This window comes from Ochlerotatus camptorhynchus, unplaced genomic scaffold (assembly GCF_037179485.1).
Source record: "Ochlerotatus camptorhynchus isolate MF236.1 unplaced genomic scaffold, CSIRO-AGI_Acam_v1.1 ptg000244l, whole genome shotgun sequence".
Taxonomy (NCBI): domain Eukaryota; kingdom Metazoa; phylum Arthropoda; class Insecta; order Diptera; family Culicidae; genus Ochlerotatus; species Ochlerotatus camptorhynchus.
In genome coordinates, this window is record NW_027040734.1 from 192,582 (window position 1) to 207,254 (window position 14,673).

Here is a 14,673-nt window from a genome sequence, read left to right on the forward strand (position 1 = left end):
ATAAAGGTTGATTATTTTTGGGTTTACGTTGTTTATCATCACGCTTTAGAAACATATCCATAAGCATTGACTTTTGGCTCATAGGGGTAAGTGGGGCCATATTGTTGTTTATTGGTTTATTTAATAAGGCTCAAACGAATTAACTTTATAGAGTCGAAGATTCTTGGTCACTATACAATACATCTTAAAACTATAGTCAAAAGGTACAACACAATAAACACTTTATCTTCCGCTATCCAAAAAGCCTCCTCCATCAGAACTGGAGCCGCTTCCAGTGGTTTCATTGCATGGCAGTTACGCCAACGAGGGTCAGAGCGCTTCCATTGCAGCAATGGACGCAGAACGTGGTCAGTACTCACACACTCATCACTAAACGGTTGCTTTCCAAAGTCGACGACCGAAAGAACTACTGATGAAGAACAATGAGGAGGACCACACAATGGTTGCTGCCGAGAAAACAGACGATCGCGTGGCACACATTGAGAGTGGCCTGCTTTTGTCGACAGCCGAGTGAACACTGAAGTGGGACCATATGTTTAATGGGGCAATGTGGCCACCCGCTTAAAAATGAACTTATTGAACATATTTTACAAAAAATCTGTTGCAGGATGAATGCTTGAAGCCTACTTCAACTATTCATTTCATTTAAGTCTAACAAAATACTTTTCTCTAGAGCAAATATTCGAAAAAAGATAGACTAGCTCAAAATGTCAAAACTAATAATTTCTGAATTAGAAAATAAGTTCTATCAGTAGTTTCTCATAAGTAATCGTTGGTATTCCTTTAACAGCTTCATAAATGGTCATTAGTTTCTTATGACACGATGTTTTCCTAGATTTTAAATAACATTAAAGATGTTCTTAACAAAATATTACTTAAGTCCATTCGGGGCAATATGAGCAACACTGATGTTTCAACTTAAATTCAATTTAGCATTATTCCTTTCATAAATATGACTTTATCATATGAAATCACGTTTTGAAATAGCTGCTTTGGTAAAAAAAAATCAATCATTCACAAGACTTAACAAATATAGCCTTAAATAGGCAGTAGTTCTGAAATTTAATTTATTCTACAGAAAATAATTGTTTCTGTTAAATCTTTTTATGCTAAAACTTGTCATTTTTGACCCTTCATAAAGCCAAACTGCCCCACTTTCCCCTATAAAATTTTAGATTTCTGGCACAGTTTGCCAAAATTGGCGGCATAGAAACTGACAAACTTTGTCAAGGAATCTTGATTTACTTACCCTACTTAGAACTGACAGCAGTAGAACGAATTAGACGAGAAACTGAAGAATATGATAAACGTTCTCACCGAGTGCAAACCTTAAATTATAGTTCAAAGAATGACTGATATAGATCTTAAATCAGCGACGAATCGTTTTTGACGCATATTGAACACATTTGGATTAATTTTATCTGCTTGACATAACTACCATAGTTTAATGGAATAAAGCATACGACTGATTAGCTCTTCTAAGCGACCACTTGCTTGGTACAAATAAATGTACTTGAAAAAGACTTAGCAATTAGCGGAATGCACAGCTGTCAATTTGGGCTACAGAATGGTGAGTTGACAACCTGGAAGGAGCGGAATACCTAGCTCTGGTCCTCACAAGTTCCTACCTCACGCCTCCCTGAGTAATATCAGTGTCAACATTTCAAAGGGGCGTAATTGCTTTTGTAAACAATGGCTTTGGCCGTCGATTTCTCGCGAATAAAAGCTCACACTTGAAAATTAATAAAACCAACAAGTAGAAGAATGTTTCCTCCACCAGCTAGCATTGTTAATTTGGAGGGGTGAGCTTTAATTCACGAGAAATCGACGGTTAAAGCCATTGTTTACAAAAGCAATTACGCCCCTTCGAAATGTTGACACTGTATGATAACAAAAGACTACCAGCTGAAACATGGACACAGCTGGGTGGTGTAGTGTGGGAAATGTTGCCAGTCCGGCAATAGCAAAGTGAAGAGGTGCGACGCGAACACTGGCGCGGTAACCATAGTAGCAAGTTACCTCTATGATAGTAGGGTGATACAGGAAATGCTTCACCAAACCCGAGCGTCTGTTCACCATAGAGGTGCGGCTCAAAACGGCGTTCATCGTCCTAGCAACAATCAATACGAAACTAACGATTTTAAATTGGCTCACCACTTTAGTAGCCTATTGGTCCCAAGCAAACGATTAACGTACCCTATTCTAGTCGAAATTCTAGTACTACGCAATGTTTGTTTTGATTCGCTATGAAAGTTTGACAGATAAAATGAGGGGTTATTGGTTTTTCCTATGTTTCGAGGGGTGATTCGACAAGCTTGGGACCGAAGATAGTACCAGAGGTGAGCCAAAAAGTTGAGCACGTTTCTTCGGGACCTACTTGTCTTAGAGTTACCTCTATGGTCCTAGTGCCAACGTGAGACTCTAAACAAAGTTGATAGTACCTTTTCAATTGTTGGTCTAAAATATATTGAATTGGTTCCGCTTTTTGATAGATCGCCAGACTATGAATATAGCAACTATACCAACAATCAATACGAAACTAACGATTTTAAATTGGCTCACTACTTGACTAGCCTATTGGTCCCAAGCAAATCGATTACGTACCCCATTCTAGTCAAAATTCTAGTACTACACTATGTTTGTTTTGATTGGCTATGAAAGTTTGACAGATAAAATGAGGGGTTATTCGATTTTCCTATGTTTGGAGGGGTGAATCGATTAGCTTGGGACCAAAGATAGTACCAAAGCTGAGCCAAAAAGTTGAGCACGTTTCTTCGGGACCTACTTGTCTTAGAGTTACCTCTATGCTACTAGTCTTAGAGTTACCTCTATGACTATACTACTTATGACCTGGGTACTGCGAACACAGCCGTTTTTGTTTTGCAAGTCAGCAGGAAACAACTTGAGAATTTTCCGATATCACAAATTGTTTTGCTAATGCACTGCTCACAATTTGCATATACATGCTGTCGAAAGTTCACCCTTTGCTCCATAAATAACGTGTACATGGTGTTGGGAGTGCACCTACCCACATGACTCTTATAAAGTTTGTTTGCATTCTTCCTTTAGCAGTTCGTGCAGGTTCGTTCGTTCGTTACATTGTTTACATCCGACAAGTTTTTTGTTGAAGAATATTAGTAAAAAAATGCTGAAATGACAATATTTTCAACAATGACCACAATACTTTCTCTGCCGATGGGGATTGTATGAGAAAAGTATCACTTTTAGCAGCTCTAGATCGTTGGATTCTTTTTGACAGCACCAGTTGGATTCTTTTTGACAACCATTTCGTGTTTCTCCGCACCACTCAGCTTATGACTCACCCGTTATCAAAAATTCAAAAATATCTATTTTATCCATAGATTCTTGAAAAAATTGCACACAAACATATTGTGATGTGGCTGGCAGCAAGGTGAGCGAACGTTCAATGAACATTAACTCTTAAACAATAATTTATGGTTGTCCTGAAAAGAACCGTTTTGTCGTGACGATTAACGCACCCCATTCTAGTCAAAATTCTAGTACTACACAATGTTTGTTTTGATTCGCTATGAAAGTTTGACAGATAAAATGAGGGGTTATTCGATTTTCCTATGTTTCGAGGGGTGAATCGATTAGCTTGGGACCGAAGATAGTACCAGAGCTGAGCCAAAAACTTTCATAGCGAATCAAAACAAACATTGCGTAGTACTAGAATTTCGACTAGAATGGGGTACGTTAATCGTTTGCTTGGGACCAATAGGCTAGTCAAGTAGTGAGCCAATTTAAAATCGTTAGTTTCGTATTGATTGTTGCTATTATGGTGTTCAACACGGATGAGGCTGGCGAGCTGTATGTTGTTTGGAACGAGGGTGACGCGCTTAGCATAGATGGCCCACAGCGGTTCACAACGAGCAACTGAATCCGATCAGTAGTGGAGCGGCTTCTTCTTCCTTCTTCGGTGAATCGAGGGCGCTTGAGGGCAGCCTTGATAGCTAGCTGCTTTTCGTTGTGTACTGGAGAAAAATGTTCAACGCCACGCGCTGAAAGCAGTGCTGCTGCTGCTACTGATGACGATCGAACGGACACCACCACCCACGGGAATTGAATAAGCACCGTGATTTTCTCACCCCAGCAGGCCTGGTTTCAATCCCAGTCGGTGCCGTCGGGATGTTCTGAGACATAACATCTCTGATCACGCCTTCCTTCGGAAGGGAAGAAAAGCCGTTGGTCCCCGGTTCATGAGTTGATGGATCGATAGGTAGGGTCCAGGTGTGGAAGCTGCCTCACGGAAAACAAGATCGACGGAAAACAAATCATCAGCTATTGACTGAGTTATAAGTGGTCAAAACCTGACCACTTTTCGTAACGCGGTCGATTTTGGGTTTTTTGAATTTGCACGCCCAACATGTTGCCAAAAGACGTAATCCTACGTCAAAACATGTTTTTAGTTTTCTATACAAAAACAGGAAAAAAACTGATTTTTTCAGATTTTGGATACCTTTTTTCAGTATTTTTAGAAAAATCAAAACGTATTTTTTCAAGGCGTTGAGCTTTCCCTTAAGATGACCGAGCCTCCCTGAATGTTTCCACAATTTATTTTTCCAAATCTTCACTTAACTTATTGATTCTTGTTGTTCTCTACAAATCCCTGAAGTTCCTACACGGATAGAAATCTCCTTATACCTTTTGGCAAATTTCTATTGCTGATTATTCATAAAATGTATAAGTCAACTAATGAGCAGACGCCTTGCAAAAAGTTAATGAAGATCATGTGTCAAATGAAATGTATAAGCGGCCACACATACCTTTTATGCATTCTTATATGACCTATGCGGTTCGTCTTATGGAATGTATAAGGCTGATGTTTTGGCAAAAATGTATAAGTGAAACACATGAATAAAATAATTGATTTTCGTTTCGTGTAGAACTTTTAAAAAAATCTGCAATTTTCCTAAAGCTCATGGAACCACCCTGAGGGTAAATGAAGTCCTTGAGTGTTGATTTTTTTCATGATGGTTCATCATATTCCAGAACATCATTTTGCAAAAAATGAACACTCTAAAGACTTTATTTCCCTCTGGTATCTCTAAGGTAAAGAAGTATCTAAGCCGTCATTTCTGCTATCCCGCAGAATGAACGGAGAAGTTTCATGAACAAACATCTCCTCTTTTCATTCGTCGGAAATTTCTTTTAAGTTCCTACGATTTTTGTGGACCGCTACTGAAATTTCTTAAACTTCCCTGAAGTTTTCACAACTCTTCTGCTGATGTTCCTGAAGTTGCCCTGAAATTGATAAAACTTCTCTTAAGTGGACCCTACACGATCGCTTTTATTGACAATAATCGTATTGTCAATACATTCTATATTGACGTCAATACATCGGTATTGACAATAATTCTGTATTCACATCATCAATATAATTGTCAATAATTCCCCTGCGCGTCAATATATTGATATGTGTAGGGTTCACTTAAACCATAAAAAAAAACTCTGAACTTCCCGAGGTTTTCTGTGATTCCATGATTTTCTTGGAACTCCAACATTTATCTTAAGTTCTTCATATTTCCACGATGATATCTGGACCATTTTAAATTTTTGAAGTTCCTTGCTATTTTTTGGACTTTAATGGAACTGCCCTTAAGTGCTCGAAATTTACCTGTAATTCTCGGAACATCCCTGAAATTCCCACCATTTTGCTGATAATCATGAATATTCCCTGAGTTTTTAGAACTAATCAAAGTTGGGTAACTTCCCTTAAGATCTTTGATCTCAACTGAAGTTTTGGTAAATTCGGTGAAGTTCGTGCAATTTTCCTGAAGAACTGCCATCAAGCACTTTGATCTCAACTGATGTTCTCGAAATTTTCCTGAAACCTATATGAAACTACACTGAAGCTTTCGGAACTTTCTTTAAATTTCTGAAATTTTTTTAGAACTTCTTAAAACATTCCGCTATCTTTCTGATGTTAATGGAACTAACAGAAAGTTTTCAAAATTGTTCATAACTGCTTGGAACTTGATAAATTTTGTTTTCCCGAATCGCGAGAGGGACTGCCAACTTCTTTGAAGTTTTCTGGACTTTGTTCTTGGAACATCTGAAAAGTTTCTGCAATTTTTCTGAAGTGAATTGAACGGACCTGAACTGCCTATAAAAGAAGCATATGAATAGCAGCATTACCATACCGTTAGTGGCGGTTTGTTGACGATATCTTAAGCGTAGTTAAACGGGAAGCCCTTCCACAAATTTTAGATGAGATCAACAGAATTCACAAGGATATCAAATTCACTCACGAGGTAGAAAAAGACAGGAAACTCGCATTTCTAGATACTCTAGTCATCAGGGAATCGTCATCATCTTCTTCGCTTGAATTCGAAATTTACAGGAAACCAACAAGCACCAAAAGAGTTGTTCCGTATACTTCCAACCATTGGCCGCCTTCAACCACATGATTCATTGGATGCAGACTCTTCCAGTCAGCGATACAGGATGGGTTAAGGAATTACAGAACATGCTCGAAACAGTGGAGACTCAATGGATACAAGGAGACCACAATCCAGGCAACATCGATAAAAAAGCGAGAATTCTACAAAGTAGATTATTTACAACCCTCACCGCTGCACCAGAACCGTTGAAACGAGTGTCCGTTCAATTTGATCAAGATATGTATTACTTGTAAGCTAAGACCACAGTTAAAACGATTCGGATTAGATTTAGTTTTCACCAGTAGACATAACCAGTTGAAATCATTGTTAGGTTCCACTAAAGACCCAGTTAATGTTTAACGTAAAGCAGGCGTATATAAAATAAGCTGTAATCATTGTAACAAAGTATACGTAGGACAAACCAAGAGAACTTTAGCGACTAGATTTAAAGAACATATAGCGGAGGTTAATAAGGCCAAAAATCAAGAGGAAAAAGACCTAACATATGATTTCAAATCAAAGGCTGCAGAACACATCTTCACAGAGGACCACCAACTATCGACATCAGGACATCACGATTTTACGAACCGTATCTACACCATGGAAACTGGATGTTGCAGAGAGCCTAGAGATCAACAAACAACGGAATTCAACTTTACTCAATAGGGATCAAGGAACCGGACACACATGGCTTTTCAACTTACTGCCTAGGACACATCAACGAGTAAGCAGCGGAGTACATGCTCCTACTGGAAATTAGATTTAAGTTTACCTACCTTGTAAGTGAAAATGAACCTGGGTTAATATTTATTCGGTAAAATGCGATGTTTTCTTCAGTCGAGTATTAGTACAAGACACTGAAGAAGTCTGCACATTGTAGACGAAATACGCGTATCTGTTAAGGATAAGCAAATAAGGTAGTGAAATTAAATGGAAATTACTAATCCATCTCTCTCTTTATACAGGTATTCCACTAAGACGCCCACATTCATCAGGAAGCATATGGATGTTTTTATCAGAAATGAGTTATCCATTAGAATCGATGGAAAACTACCTGTATTTTACACTGTGCACTAAAAGTCGCAAGTTTTGTTCAGAAAATATGATGACAAATACCAAAACTTGGTTGTCCCATCTATAAGAGTCTACGAATAGATAAATGTTGAATAGCCGTTTTCTCGGCTTGCTGTTTTTCTTAGATGGGACTGATATGCTTCTATGGGCAGTGAAGTTTTCGGATCTTTCGTCAAGTTTTCTAAAATTTCCCGAATGCTCATGGTTCTGCCCCCTAAGGCTCAGTAATATCCCGAAGCTCTTTGAACTAGCCCACGGCTGAAACTCACTTAAATGAAACTTTAAAAAACTATCTTTGAACTTTCCTAAAATTTTCTGAAGCTGTTGTTGTTTCTTTATTAAGGAGACTTTCAGCCCAAGACTGGTTCGTCTCCGAGTTTGAAGTTCTTGTTTAGTTGCTGAAATATTCATGAAGTTCTCTGAAATTCTAAGTTTACAAAATTATCCTGAAATTCATGGTGCCGCGTAGAAAATTCTATTTTTTTAGCTTATTTACCACAGCGACCACAGCAAAATGGAGTTGTTTGTAAAGATTGTGTATATGCAAAAAACATTAAAATAAAAACAAAGATTCAACATATTTCAAAACATCACTACGGACGGAAGAACTCATTCATTATTACAGACTTTCATGTGTTGCTTTTTGAGATTTTTGTTCGGAAAAGCAGCCTCACATTTTGGACAGCACTCAACGCGTTTCTGCAAAAAAAAAAAAAAAATGGTGATAAATTTATGGCATCGTGCGTGATCTCCAGTGAGACATACCCGTTTTGCTTTAATTTGGCCCAAAAGCACGCCCGGTATCGGTTTGACCCGTGCATTTATCCTTACATCATGCTTCGTAAGCTTGTGCTTGTTATATTGGTAGTGATTCCTAAAATCACGATTGCAGCAAACGTAGTCGTCCCTGATGGAAAATTGAAATACATAATTATCGGATAAACGAAGCAAAGCATTCCCATTCCATACCTGTAAGTAATACAGAGGTGATCTGTCAGCTCTGCCGTTGATCTGTAGACTCCCAAGCATGTCCCGCATTCCATGTCTTTCGGATTACTGTGACGTAATTTGTGCGTATCTAAATTTTCTTGACTATCGGTTGTAAAAATGCACACTGCACATACAAATCGTGACTGAATCTAAGATCAGAGAACCAATTAAATGTCTCGTATTGAAGACCATAAGTAACCTACCCCATGGATCCCTTCGATATGGTCGCGGAGCTTGGACCGCGTAAGGCAAACGTAGCCGCAATGATCACAGCTGTGTCGCACCTTGTCATGCACCTCAATCCTATGCCTTCTCAATGCAGCTGAATCTTTGAACTTCTTATCGCACAAATTGCACGAAAAATGGTACTCATTTTTGTGGCTCCGCTGGTGATTATCTCGAATGTCCTTTCTGAAAAAATAAATGACAATATGTAGGTCCAAAACTTCAAATCCCTCTGCGCTATAGCTACCGTTTAAAAGTCATCGAACACGTATCGCATGGATAACTGGTTGCCGCTTCATGCCAAAACTTGATATGATTGCGCATCTCGTTGCTGTTTTTGTATGACTTCTTGCAGTACGGGCAAGTTAGGGCATACTCCGTCAGGTGGCGCGTTTTGTGAGCATCCAAAGTGGATTGCGTGGAGCAGCGAAGACCACATGTTTCACAGATGTATAATGCATGCAAAGAAACGCAGTGGACCCGGTACTCTGCGTATTCTTTGAAGCTTTCCGAACATCCTGGCTCGATGCAGTGAAATCGACGAGTTTCTATTTTTCGGTGTTTTTGCTGATGGATTTGATAGTTTTGAACGTACAATGTTGAATATTTACATTTGTTGCATTGCAGCCTGTCTGTGAGTTTGATTTTGCTGTTGCTGCTGCTGCTGCTGATACTGTCTTCTGCTGGATCCAGTGAACATTCATCGAATTTGTCTCCGTGTTCAGTATAAACCGAGCTATAGGTTTCGGTACTGATTTCCGAATTAATATCTGATTGTTCGGTATAGCTATCATAGAAAAGTTGCGCGTTTCCGAGTTCTGGCAGCAATGTTGATGCAATGTCTTCATCTTTGTTGAAAAACATATCCGGATCGAAGGTTTCATCATCTGCACAGGTTTGTGGCACATCTACTGCAGAAGGTAGGCTATAACCGGGATCGGCAAGCGTAGCTATTGCATATGATGGAAATTCCTTCAATAGATCTTGAACCGTTGCATCATCAGTGGTACACAAGTCCAGATCTTTGAGAACGGAACGTACTTCTCTTTCATTGCTTTGAAATAGGTGCAACATGGGAACCGGATTTGACCGTTTAAGTTCTACCAATCCGTTCATTAGCAAGTGGATGGTCATTATTTTGCTGCGGTACTTAGCGAACGATTGGAGCGTTTCCAGGCATGGACGGCATACTTTTTGCGGTAACAAGTGAGATTTGTTCTAAGTGAGAGAGGGGTTTGAATTTTTCAATTTATTCACATTTCATTAGACGATACTTTTTGGGGAATATTTTTATACAAATATAATACGAAACTCTGCGAACTGGCATCTTTGGTTTTTTCAATAACAATCTGGCACGCCGTGAAAATGCTCAATGTTCACTAGTATACCAAACAAATTTTACATCAATTCTGAATCAAAGGGTGTAAAAAGAATTTAAATCCATCAATAAATGGCCAAGTTATAAGCGTTTAAAACCTAACACTATTTCGTTACGTCATTTTTTTTATTTGCATCCCAGTATAGTTCACAACTCGGTTCACAAAGACAGTCCTACGTCAAAATTACAAAGTGTTTGTTACAGAATTTAAGGATCTCAGAGTTCTGTGTCGACTGCTGTGATATATTTTTAAGAATAAGTAATAAAGTTGGACTTCACGGCCTTCGCAGCTTGTTCCTTCTTGACTATATTGAATTTCCTAATATTGCTTAATCCATCATTAGGACTAAACCCAGTCTGTTGATGTAGAACCAAATATACAAATAAACCCGTTTTCCAGTGATGTTCACCCCAGTTTCACGTGAGCAGTACGTGGAAATCAGGTCAGGTATTTACCTGACTAATCACGTAGAACATCATCGAAGTTGAATTTTGCTCGGCTACGTGCAATTCTTGTAAAAGTTACATGAAAAATAGGGTGGACGAAAACTACCCATGTTTTCACGTACATCGGACGCGAAGATTTTTCAGAGTGTAGCCTTGTTTACCTTCGCCTGGATGGGCGACCTTGCCATGATGGAAAACGTCCCACTTACCTCGGAAATAACGAAAGTGATTGAAGCAATAAACTCCGAAATGCTCCCATTCAGTGCCGGATTATCGTGCCCGTTGATTCCCACGGTTTCTTCCTTCTTCTGATCACCCATCAACACCTTCAGGCACAGACGGCACACATTGGGAAAGTTGTCCAGCTTGAAAATGGTCATTTTTTAACAGGGTTATATTCACTATCACTACCCAGTTAATTATCACTTAACTATTCAGTATTTTTTACAGTATTTCCAGCTACTATATTTACGAAGGCAGCACAAATTCCAACACCGAGACAGACCCGACGAATAACAACAAAACAGCTGACCGCCGTTAACCGCGAAGCTGACAGTTAACGGCTTAACGCGCAAAAATCACAAAATCATGCTGTCAGTTTTTGACATTCGTTCATCATCAAGTAGACGCCAAATTATTTTTGTTAGTAAACAGTCCGTGTATCCGAAGGTAAAATTTAATATTTTTAGAATTAATATTTGTTTTAGAATTAAGTACACATTTGGCATTATTCCTGTATATTTTGAAGAAAACCAGCTCCCAGCAATGAGCGTATTTAACCTGGATCAGTTTCCGAATGTTTGCCGGTTGTGCTTGAAGCCAGAACCGAGCGAGCTGTACCCCGTGGATGGTAGTTTTGAGAAGATCAGTTTGCATATTGGAAGCTTCCTAGATGAAGTTACGTTCCGGGTACCGGAGGTAGAAAAGCAATGTCTGTAAGTATTATTGGAGCATAATATAACTTTGCCTGCTTTTAGAACAAAATCCAATACCTGCCTAAGTTTGTGTGCGGAGTTTGTTTGAAACAGCTATCGGACTTTGCCGTCTACCGGAATAAACTGGTCCTGACGCTTCGGTTTATGGAAGCGTTGATCGATCTGAAGGATTCCAATGCGGAACCACTATCGACACTGTTTAGAGATAAAAAGCAAGACTTGGACTCGCTTTTCAGCGATATTTCGCTGTGCAGTAAGGCGGAGCCGCAGGTCGAGGATCTTCTGGAAGAGTTTGAATCGTACGGTATTGCCAATTACAGGACGGCAGTCAAGGAGGAGAAGAAGGAGCTTTCGGACGTAGAAGAGGATGACGTGGGCGATGATCCGGACTTTGAATGCGCCGAAGGCACCGGCAGTGATGTGGACACCAAGCCAGAGGTATATTTGTGCATGGTGTCTCCCTCAAGGGAGGACTTGAATGAGTCTTCAAGCGATGATGATAAGCCGCTTCGGAAGAAAACTAAAACCAAGGCGAAATCCACTGCCAATATAGGTCGAAGTAGCGGTTCCAAACGTCGGGGACGTCCAAGAATCCATCCGGATGGATCGTTCTTGAAAGAGCCGTGGTCTTGCGATAAATGCAAGTTCAAAACCAAATACCGAAGGGCTGTCGATCGGCACAAGGCGGTACATGAGAGGCGTGAAAATCGAACCTATCCTTGCTCGGGCTGTGAGCTGGTATTTAAGACAAACGATGAACTGCGAAACCACAGCTCGTTGCACCCGGAGAACCAGGTGGTGTGTGAAATTTGTGGTGCCGCATTGCGAAGTGCGCACTCCTTGAAGGCGCACATGGAACGGCATGAAGAAACGCGGAAATACAACTGCGAGTATTGCGACTACACTTCGCACACAAAACTGTCCCTAAAGGCACACATGAGCGTTCACACGAACGACAACTGGAACAAGCGGTGCGAGGTGTGTGGAGTCATGTTCCGAACGTAAGTATTTCAATGCAAGTGTCCCAAAGTACCAACAAAGGTATTCGTTTTCGTTTTCATCCGCAGGGCAAGCCGTTTAAAGCGTCATATGGAAGGTCACACCAACGAGCGGAAGTACCCCTGCGAACATTGTCCGGCCCGGTTCAATACCACCAACGCCCTGCGAAATCACCGCATACGGGTGCATTTGGCAATCCGTCACCCCTGCGAACATTGCGACAAAACGTTCGACCAGAAGATTGCACTGCGGGACCACGTAGAACGAGTCCATCACGTAATAACCCGCACTTCCGCAGATCTGCTTGTCCGAGAAAAAAATATCTAACTTCCCCTATTTTCCTAGATCCAATGCCACTTCATATGCGACATATGCGTAATCACGTACGACAGCCAGGAAAAGCTGGACGTCCACCGGCAGCGCCACGACAACCCCAAGCCGATGGAGTGCCGCGTTTGTCTCTCGCTGTACGCGACTCAAGAGGAATTTGATGGGCACCTGTGCATCTCCTACCGGGAGGACTACTATTGCTGTAACAAAGATCTACGCAACAGCGCCCAGTACAACCGGCACATGTGGACCAAGCATGGTCTTAGAACCAACGACCGGGTGAAACCCATCCCGGGGGTGCTGCTGGGACAGCTGAGGGGGGCCCGCAAGCGGCTTGAACAGTGTCGCAAGTGTGACATTGCTTTTCCCAGCCGGGCACTCAAGTTGCAGCATATGGCCGAATGTAACCGGTCGTCGTCGGCCCAGGTCGAGTATTCGAATGCGGAAGGTAATTATGAAATTGATACCACCTATTAGAGAGCAATGTAGTGAGGTATGTTTTGAAGCTTATATGGATCCGAACGTTCCTTGCGGTCGTAAGAAGTTAGTAACTTCTTCTTGTTCTTCTTCTTCGCATTTCAAGCTTATTGCATATCGGATATTAGCTTATTGCCATTGCGTGCTCTCAACTTCGTGTTCTAGATGCACTTCCATAGTTATTAATTGAGAGGTTTCGATGCCTGTGCCATTTTCGCTTTAGTGTAATTGTGTGGCAAGTAGAATACTACTCTATGCCCAGGAAAGTCGAGAAATTTTTAAACTTTGTTCTCTAAGTATTCTCTTGAAGTTCAACATAGACAATCTGAAATCAGTTCAATCGTAAGTCAAGGAGCGGATTTCGTCACCAAAGTTTTCGAGCCGCTCCGTCTGTCACTTCGTTTGTGACAGTACTGAGGCGTCATGTTTGCGGATCATTGGTAACAGGCGGTTGTTTAAACACTCACGCACGTAAACATCGGTTGTCATTGTCTCCGTTGTCATAAACGGTTTGGAAAGCATACCACACTCACAAATGGCTTGTCAAACCATAACCTTTTACCCGAATTTTTCGGTAAAAATCGACTTATCCGCGTCGTCAACACTTCGGCCATCACGAACGGTGTAGTACCATAGAGGTAACTCTAAGACCACTGGGTCCCGAAGAAAATCATTATTATTTTTGGCTCACTCAGTACCAGAACAACGGTCCCAAGCAGTCCCAAGCTATTTCACTCACCCCTGCATGTTCTGCATGAATCCACACACCCCTGATGTTATCTGTCAAACTTTCATAGCGAATCAAAACAAACATAGTGTAGTAATAGAATTTCAACTAGAATAGGGTACGTTAGTCGTTTGCTTGGGACCAATAGGCTACTAAAGTGGTGAGCCAATTTAAAATCGTTAGTTTCGTATTGATTGTTGGTAGTACCATAGAGGTAACTCTAAGACTTGAAGGTCCTGAAATAACGTGCTCAACTTTTTGGTTCAGCTCTGGTACTCTCTTCGGTCCCAAGCTAATTGATTCACCCCTCGAAAATCCACTAACCCCTCATTTTATCTGTCAAACTTTCATAGCGAATCAAAACAAACATTGTGTAGTAGTAGAATTTCGACTAGAATGGGGTACGTTAATCGTTTGCTTGGGACCAATAGGCTTGACCCACTGGACGTTACTCTTCGAGGATCCCACTTTTTTAGTCACGTCTCGAACCGAGGCACTTTTCTTGTGAGTGAAATCTTCCACGGATTTTCCGGTCCAGATTTTGGTCAACAGGGTTCGGTATACGTCCACATTTTTGCTTGTCCTGGAAAGTTGCTTCCTCGCCATACTTCCGAACTGCTCCGATGCTTACACCTTCCACGCAGAGAAATGTTGGGGATAGTGCTCCATTTGTGCACGATCTGTTTG

The 14,673-nt window shown here is 40.7% G+C and overlaps 2 protein-coding genes across 2 annotated transcripts; one reads left to right on the top strand and one right to left on the bottom strand.

The window, feature by feature from the left end:
* Nucleotides 1–7,908: 7,908 nt before the first annotated feature.
* On the bottom strand, nucleotides 7,909–11,002 carry LOC135704558 (zinc finger protein 431-like). The gene is made up of 6 exons (XM_065226022.1): nucleotides 10,728–11,002; nucleotides 8,941–9,911; nucleotides 8,672–8,879; nucleotides 8,448–8,617; nucleotides 8,244–8,385; nucleotides 7,909–8,177 (listed from the first exon to the last, which is right to left on the bottom strand). Exons 1-6 carry the CDS (start codon nucleotides 10,896–10,898, stop codon nucleotides 8,088–8,090), a joined length of 1,752 nt encoding a protein of 583 aa, XP_065082094.1. The 5' UTR covers nucleotides 10,899–11,002; the 3' UTR covers nucleotides 7,909–8,087.
* A 225-nt stretch (nucleotides 11,003–11,227) lies between these two features.
* On the top strand, nucleotides 11,228–13,259 carry LOC135704559 (zinc finger protein 62 homolog). The gene is made up of 4 exons (XM_065226023.1): nucleotides 11,228–11,436; nucleotides 11,496–12,454; nucleotides 12,521–12,728; nucleotides 12,798–13,259. Exons 1-4 carry the CDS (start codon nucleotides 11,284–11,286, stop codon nucleotides 13,257–13,259), a joined length of 1,782 nt encoding a protein of 593 aa, XP_065082095.1. The 5' UTR covers nucleotides 11,228–11,283.
* Nucleotides 13,260–14,673: the final 1,414 nt, after the last annotated feature.

Excerpts from the sequence above, each read along its gene's own strand:
- LOC135704559 (XM_065226023.1), top strand. The coding sequence starts at position 11,284 with ATGAGCGTATTTAACCTGGATCAGTTTCCGAATGTTTGCCGGTTGTGC. Across the intron at positions 11,437-11,495 it reads TTACGTTCCGGGTACCGGAG|AACAAAATCCAATACCTGCC; the intron begins GTAGAAAAGCAA and ends GCCTGCTTTTAG. Across the intron at positions 12,455-12,520 it reads TGTGGAGTCATGTTCCGAAC|GGCAAGCCGTTTAAAGCGTC; the intron begins GTAAGTATTTCA and ends TTTCATCCGCAG.
- LOC135704558 (XM_065226022.1), bottom strand. The coding sequence starts at position 10,898 with ATGACCATTTTCAAGCTGGACAACTTTCCCAATGTGTGCCGTCTGTGC. Across the intron at positions 8,386-8,447 it reads CACCTCTGTATTACTTACAG|GGACGACTACGTTTGCTGCA; the intron begins GTATGGAATGGG and ends ATTTTCCATCAG. Across the intron at positions 8,178-8,243 it reads GCCAAATTAAAGCAAAACGG|AAACGCGTTGAGTGCTGTCC; the intron begins GTATGTCTCACT and ends TTTTTTTTGCAG.